Source organism: Chiroxiphia lanceolata, chromosome 21, assembly GCF_009829145.1.
Source record: "Chiroxiphia lanceolata isolate bChiLan1 chromosome 21, bChiLan1.pri, whole genome shotgun sequence".
Classification (NCBI taxonomy): domain Eukaryota; kingdom Metazoa; phylum Chordata; class Aves; order Passeriformes; family Pipridae; genus Chiroxiphia; species Chiroxiphia lanceolata.
The window spans coordinates 11,457,316-11,464,461 of NC_045657.1; the positions used below are offsets into that span (position 1 = coordinate 11,457,316).

At 59.7% G+C, this 7,146-nt stretch overlaps 2 protein-coding genes and 1 long non-coding RNA gene across 3 annotated transcripts; all 3 read left to right on the forward strand.

The window, feature by feature from the left end:
• The first annotated feature begins 161 nt into the window (after positions 1-161).
• Positions 162-1,843, forward strand: LOC116797206 (extracellular fatty acid-binding protein-like). The gene is made up of 3 exons (XM_032708557.1): positions 162-735; positions 934-998; positions 1,277-1,843. The coding sequence occupies exons 1-3, from the start codon at positions 605-607 to the stop codon at positions 1,522-1,524; spliced, it is 444 nt and encodes a 147-aa protein (XP_032564448.1). The 5' UTR covers positions 162-604; the 3' UTR covers positions 1,525-1,843.
• Positions 1,844-1,877: 34 nt separating this feature from the next.
• On the forward strand, positions 1,878-2,398 carry LOC116797207. The gene is made up of 3 exons (XR_004360590.1): positions 1,878-1,967; positions 2,079-2,100; positions 2,240-2,398. It is a non-coding gene; the product is annotated as an uncharacterized LOC116797207 (long non-coding RNA).
• A 1,241-nt stretch (positions 2,399-3,639) lies between these two features.
• LOC116797100 (extracellular fatty acid-binding protein-like) lies at positions 3,640-7,146 on the forward strand. The gene is given in 8 exon segments (XM_032708335.1): positions 3,640-3,812; positions 4,111-4,180; positions 4,183-4,246; positions 4,762-4,832; positions 5,436-5,546; positions 6,036-6,138; positions 6,376-6,401; positions 6,968-7,146. Coding segments are annotated over 7 exon segments (531 nt in total). The 5' UTR covers positions 3,640-3,716; the 3' UTR covers positions 6,392-6,401; positions 6,968-7,146.

Sequence of the window (7,146 nt, forward strand, 5' to 3'; positions counted from 1 at the left end):
AGAGCAAGGATGACGGTGGCACTGCCCAGCCTGGCGCTGGCCCTGCTCTGCCTGCTGCGGGCAGGGGCCGAGGTCCCCGTGCAGCCAGACTTCGACACCGAGAAGGTAACAGCACAGGGTGCTGCCAGCCACGTTCTGCCTGGGCTGGAGGGGCTGGGTGGGGCAGGGGCCTTTGCCGCACCCCCGGGGACCCCCTGGTCTCATCCCTGAGCTGACACCAGCGTAGTTTCCAGGAGAGCCTGTGAAAAAATGGGTTAGTTATGGCTGCTGTGTCCAGCGCCAGCAGTGACCCCACTGAAGGGACAGCAGCACCTGAGGCTGTGATGTCCCCAAGCATGTAGCACTTCCCCAGGGAACATGGACCAGATGCCTCTCCTGCCCTCCTGGCATGGGGTAGGGCAGAGTGTTCTGCATGAAGGTAGCAGGCTGCCATGTTTGTTTGGCTGGTCGCCACAGAGGGTAGCAGGTCCCCCACTGCAGGTTGGCAGATTCCTACAACAGGCTGCCAGGTTCCCCATGGTGGGGGACAGGTCCCCCTGGAAGGTCGCAGGTCCCCACAGCTTTCCCAAACCCCACTGGTGATGTCGTGCTGCAGTTTGCAGGGATGTGGTATGTCACAGCCACGGCTTCCAACTGCTCCATCTTCCTGAAGATGAGGGACGGGATGAAGTCGTCCATCACCACCGTCAGCTTCACACCAGAGGGGGATCTGGCCATGAAGTTGGTCTGGCCCCTGTGAGTGTCTGTCCTGCTCGCTGCGTCTCCCGTGGGCCAGGGACTCCCCTCCCCACCATGGCAGCTCCCCCAGACCCACCGCCCCAGGGTGCCCAGTCCTGCCTGAACCCCAGCACATGCCCCAGGCAGGCTGGGCCACCCCACTGCCCTCCCTCGTGACATCCAGCCACGTTTGTCATTTCCGCGTTCCTTTTCCAGGCTGGACAAATGCCAAAAGTTTGAGCTGCTCTTCCAGCAGAGCGGGCAGGCAGGGCACTACATGGGTACGTGTGGTCAGGTGGGTCGGAGCCATGGGTACCCTGAAACAGAGGGTGGGCATCCCCAGCCCCCCATGCCTGGGGAGCAGCAGGAGGTGGGCTTGGCTGCTCTGCCTTCTCTGCTCAGCGAGGGGTCTGGTCAGGGCGGGCGCCCAGCTCCATCACATCGCTCAGGGGGTCCCTCCTCATACTCCCCTCAGGCAATTTTGGGGCTCAAGCAGTGGGGCCCAGGAGGGCTCAGATTGTACCACATCGCCCGACTGGGCACCTCTGGTGTCCTTTAGCAGCACAAGAGAAGAGGGACCTGCTCGTGATGGAGACAGACTACGGCCACTATGCCATCCTGCACGAGGCCCATCACAGCGAGACAGAGCCCAGCACCGCGCTGCAGCTCCTCAGTGGGTGTTGGAGTGGGGACAGGCACCCACAGCTCCGAGAAGGGATGGGGGCACCAATGGGGATGTGGGGGCTGGGCCCTCCACCACCACCCCGGACCACCTCCAGTACCAATGTCCAGTACTCAGGGAATTAATTTTGGGGTGAATGAAACCTTTCACCAAAGATATCTCTGGTTGGTTGTGGGTTGAACCAGACCTCCTTGCAGTGTGCCAGCCCAGCTGTGGACCCCCAACCCTGCCAGCCACCCCATAGCACCCCAGGCAGATGGGTCACTCATCCCAAGGGGCTTGTGCCCCTTTGCTGCCAGCCCAGGGCACTGTGGGTTGCCTGATGTCCACTCTGCATCTTCATGGCTTCACCTTAGCCCTTGTCTGGGGCCCAATCACTGCCCTGTGGTAGCTAGACTCCTGGGTGGGGCTGGCTGCCAGGACCCCCCTGCACTCACCAGCCCCCACTTTGCATGTCTGGCTGCAGCAAGGGGAAGGATGTAAGTCCTCAGCTTCTGCAGAAGTTCACGGAGCTCATCCCCCACCATGGGCCTGACCAAGGACATGCTGGCCATCCTGCCCAAGTCGGGTGAGTGCCCTGAAGGCACGGGTGGTACATGTGGCCCCTCTGTATGGGGACACTGTGGGGGGGCTGCCCTCACTCAGCAGCACACTCACTCCTCTCTTTGCTTTCCAACAGACCAGTGCACCAAGGCCATCAGGTGAGTGTGTCCAGGGGAAGCCGTGACTCACTCCCAGCACGGCTAGGGCTGAGCAGGCACTCGCGGCCCACTGGGGGCCCCCCACCTGCCTCGGCTTTGCCCTGCTCTAACCACTCATCTGTCTATCCTGTCTCTGCAGCTAAAGGGCCGTTGTGTCCTCCAGACTTGGTGGACACTGGGCTCTAATCCCCACTCTGTGGTGCCCCCTTCCCATCTTTCCCGGCTGAACTCTGCCGGACCCCCTGCCCCACACCAGGATCATCCCTTGATCTCCTAAATAAATAGATGCAGAAGCTGTCCCAGAGCTCAGTGCTTTGTTGGTGGAGCAGGGTTGCTGCCAGGGTCCCTAGGCACCCTGAGTGCAGTGGTCCTGGAGCTGACCCTTCCTGTCAGCCCCCCAGGGGTGTTGGGGGGCTCCTGTGCTGTTGCTGTTTGGTGTGCTCGACATGGGGAGGATGGGGAGCAGAGGGGATGGGGAAGGTGCAGCTGCTAGGGTAGGGGAGAATGGAGATGGGGTGACCAGGGGCTGGCACAGCTTGGCTGGGGGTGCAGCAGCTCCGGGCAGACAGTGTTAAGCAGTCAGGCTGTCCAGCACTGCCTGCAGGGACACACGCAGGACACCACATTCCCTGCTCAGTCCCCTCCCAGGCCACCTAGCTGGGAATGAAGCTGCACCATGGCTGCCCATGGCAGGCCTGGAACACCCATGCCTGTCTGCCACCCCCCTTGGTCCCCCATCTGCCCACTGACCGAAGTAGGACCATGCTGCCACGAGCCCCACGGGCGCTTTTCATCCAACTCCGCCTCCTGCAGAGTGGAGGCAGGCCCTGGTCCCTCCCACTCCCTCCCTGCCTCAGGGTGGGGGTCCTTCAATGCCCAGGCAGGTGTGGGGCTGTGACCCCAGGAGCCTGACAGAGCGGGGGCACAGGGGACATCACACTGTGAGAAGGAGGGACACAGTCTCACAGTGACATGAACCCGTTCTTCTGCCTGCCCTGCTCCGGGTGCACCCTGCCTTGCAGGCCCTGAGCACCGCAGAGCAGGTGGGGAAGCCCGTGCAGGCACCACGGGTCAGGTTGTGCCAGCAGCATGTGGATGGTTGGGTTTGGCAGGATCCCAGCGGCTGCCTCGGGGCAGGTTCCAGCCCGGCCAGAAGGACGGGTCCCCCGTGCCCCTTGGTGGGGTACGGTGCTGCCCCTGGAGCCTGTGCCGGGAAGAACCTCCTGCTCCTCCCAGCAGCCTTCCGGTAACCAGTTGGAAAACAACAGCTCGCTTTGTTCTTTCACAATCCACTAAAGAAATGGGGAAAATCCCAAATTTCAGCAGTGGTGCAACAGTTCCTGTAACCCTGTTTTGGGGCTGGCAGGCACTTCCCCCCTGCCCCGGGGGTTTGTTCACTCCTGGCTGACTCCTGTCCTTCCGACCCCCACCCCCCCCCCCTTCCTTGCCCAAGCCAATCCCAACAGTGCTGCCGCGGCTCCGCATGCGGCAGCGGGGTGTGTGTGAGCGGGAAGGGGGGGGGGGGGGGGGGGGGGGGAAGAAGCACTGAGATATAAATGCGGCAGCCCCAGCACCACTCCTCATCCCACTGCTGAAGCCAGAGGAGCTAAGGTGACATGAGGACTGTGGGGCTGAGCCTGGGCCTGGCCCTGCTCTGCTTGCTGCATGTGGAGGCTGAGGACCTCGAGGCTGGGGAGTTGGACACGAGCAAGGTGATCTGCAGCATCCCGGGAACAGAAGGTGGGAGGGTGGACTCTGGTCACCAGCAGTCAGGGATGACTGTAGAGGTGTTTTGGTACTGGGAACAGCTGGGGACACTGCAGCCACCATTGCTTTGCTGTCACACCCAGGTGAGGGTGGTCACCCAGCTCCAGCATAAGTGTCCCTAAGGAGACTTTGTTGCCTGGAAGGGATGTGGGTGTCCCATGGACTGAGAGTGTCCTGCCTGATCCCTGAGGAGGTGACACTCCCAATTGCTCCCACAGACTCACAGTCTGCTCTTGCTACCAGATTGCAGGGAAATGGTACATCACTGCTATGGCCTCCGACTCCGAGAGCTACCTCCAAAGGAAGGACCAGCTGAGATGGCGATGGCCAGCATCGAGGTCCTGGGGAAGGACCTGAAGGTCTCCTTTGCAATTCCCACGTAAGTCCCACATGCTTTACTTCACAGGTTTCACTGACCAACCTCCTCTCTTGACCTTCATTGATGGGTCCCCACCTGAGTGCACCCACCAAAGACCTGACCGGGGGTGAGGCAGGACCACTAGGGGCTCAGGACAGCTGTGGGCACCCCTTCTTCAGGGCAGACTCAGGGCAGTGCCAGCCAGGACCCATCAGAGGGTGGGATGCTCTACTGCTGAGGGACGCAGAGGGGTAATAAGGGACCCTATGGTTGAACCTTCCTGGCAGTACCAGCCTTATCCCAGAAGCTCAGAGCACGAACAAGGGCATGGATGATCCCCAGGTACCAGCACTGTCCCCTGCCAGCCCAGGTGCCCATTGCTCCAAGGGTGGTGGTATCTATCCTCTCCTGCCCCCACCCTCCATACCATTTCATCCCTGAACAGCAAGTCCCACTTTCGGGGTAGCTACTCCAGAGCAGGGGAGGGAAAAGGAGTCACTTCACTGCATGCTGGAGCATCCTTCACTGTTTTGCAGCCCAGGGAGATGTATGAAATTTGAGTCGATCTACAAGCCAACAAGCATTCCGGGTGAATACTACAGCTCTGGTGAGTGGGGGGAGTCTGGCTCTTGGGGCAGCGGGGAGGCACGTCCCATCATCCCTGTCTGAAGCAGCTGGTTGTTCCTGGTGACATGGCCCTTAGGACTGCCTGCCTCTCCTGGGTCCTGGGTGGGACATCCCTCTGTGTCCAGGTGCCAGCTGCACCTCCAGGACCAGTCCGTGTCAGGGCTGGAGACACAGCAGATGGCAGAACCCCCCAAATCCTCCCTCTGGGATAAACACATTCACACCCAGCTTAAACTCTGGGGAAAAGCAGGTTCATTCTGCCAAGGGGCTGTAGGTGAATGTTCCCAGAGGATGAAGCAAGGGGTTGTTTCCACCATCCCCCACCCCAAGGGTCAGTCTGACACTGGCCAGCAGCCTGCAGTGACCATCCTTGGCCCTTCCTGCCCTCACCTATCCGTCCCTCTGCTCTGCTGCAGTCTGTGGGCTCCCCCAGGCTTTCAGAGGAGCCTTAGCAAGAGGGAAAACCAGGACGGAGAGACACTGAGGAAAGACAGACTGGGTGGGCTTTACACTCTTATAGCCCCTTTGCAGCATGGGGGTTTCCAGGAGGAGGTAATTAATTTTTCTCCGTGTCCTTTTGCAGACAGAGGCAATAAGACAGCACAGCTGGTGGATACCGATGGCAGGACCTATGTGATTATCTTTGCCACCAGAGAGAAGGAGGGGAAGATCTTGCATATGCTGAGACTCTACAGTGCGTAACAGTGGTGCTGCAACAGGGGTGAACCACTCAGAGGTGTCGGGTGCCATGCAGGGTCCTGAGAGGCCAGGAGTCAGGGAACAGACACCCTCCTCACTTCTGCCCTGGTGGGCACAGGAGCAGGGCTGGGGCTGCCGTGTGCCTCTCATGTGGCAGGGAAGAGATAGCGATTTGGGGTGCAGGGGAGGCTGGGGCTCAGGCTCCTGCACTGTGCTGGGAGTCCGTGGCCTTGGGTAAGTCGTTTGGTGAAACAGAGTGAAGAGTGGGAATTCTGCTGCAAGGTGGGGCAGAAAACAGCAGGGACACGAACCTCTGCCTTGTCTTGTCCCCTGGGTGGGGTGTCTCATGTGTCTCTCTAGGACCTCTACCAGTGCCTCCAGCCTTCTTCCAGGGACTGCCATCCATCCCATCCTTGTGCTCGCCAGATGCCAGGAGATGCAGGGACAGGCACAGCCTGGAGCTAACTCATGTCTTTGTCTTTAGGCAGAACCCGGTGGGGTGAGACCCAGAATCACAGACCTGTTCAAGACGTTTGCCAAGATGGAGGGCTTCACCGACGAGATGATCTGGATACTACCCAGGCAGGGTGAGCACTGCCCAGGGGCGATACAGGGACGTGCAGGCTGGGATCACTCAGTCTATCGCTGCCACCACTTTGTGGTCTGAGCTGGCACGAGAGAGTGCTGGCAGCCAGAGGTGCTCTGGCTTGGCACACTGTGGCTTTCTCCTTGCTCAAGTTCATTCTGGGTTGTCTATTTTGGGTGCTTAAATCGGGCTAGTCAGACCACAGCACCGGATTCAGGCTTTCTCTTTACTTTCACAGACGAATGCAGACTTGATGGACCATAGGTGAGTTGCTGCAGTGCAACATGGTGTTTGCATGTCCTCCTCTGGAAACTGTCCCTCTTGGTGCCCCAGCAAGGACCACCAAGAACTCTTTGAATTCCTCTGAGTTTGAGCTGTTTGAACCTGTGCTGGAGCTGGTACTCAGGTAGGACCATTCCCTTGGGTGCTCCTCTGCAGTGGGGACCCCCAGGGAGCAGTGCCCGGCGCTGAACAAGGTCATGTGAGCCGAAACCACCGCATCGGTGGAGAACCAGTTGCACGGCTCCTCCAGCATCGAGGGCCAGGACACCTGGCTCCTGCCAAAGGGACCTTGGGCTCACGGACCTGCAAACCTGGCCAGAGTGGGTTGGTGTCTCACCACACGAAACGTGCTTACTGTTGGCCCATCCTGGCATTGCTTTGCCACCACACCAATACACACACAGCTGTAGGGGTTAACTAGAAATCCATTGCTGGACGTGGCTCACCCTACAGAGATGGGGAGAACTGGAGAAGAAATCAGTGATCTCGATGGAGAGCCCCACTTAGGCCTTGCCTTACTCAGCCTGCCTCTCCTGGATGTTTTCCAGGAAGCATGGGCTGGCTCGTGGATGCTCCTCCCAAGCAATGCAAGACCCACACTTCGAAGCTCCAGGCTGCTGTTCCACCAGCCCTCTTCCGAGCTCCATGGTCAAGGCTTTAACACAATCCCTGCTCCTCCAGCACACAGTCCCTGCTTTTTGCCAAATAAAGAGAAACTTAACCCAGA

What these genes read in the sequence shown, in the direction of transcription:
- LOC116797206 (XM_032708557.1), top strand. Translation starts at nt 605, where the DNA reads ATGTGGTATGTCACAGCCACGGCTTCCAACTGCTCCATCTTCCTGAAG. An exon ending in ATGAAGTTGGTCTGGCCCCT is followed by an intron (nt 736 to 933) that starts GTGAGTGTCTGT and finishes TTCCTTTTCCAG; the next exon opens with GCTGGACAAATGCCAAAAGT. An exon ending in GCAGGCAGGGCACTACATGG is followed by an intron (nt 999 to 1,276) that starts GTACGTGTGGTC and finishes GGTGTCCTTTAG; the next exon opens with CAGCACAAGAGAAGAGGGAC.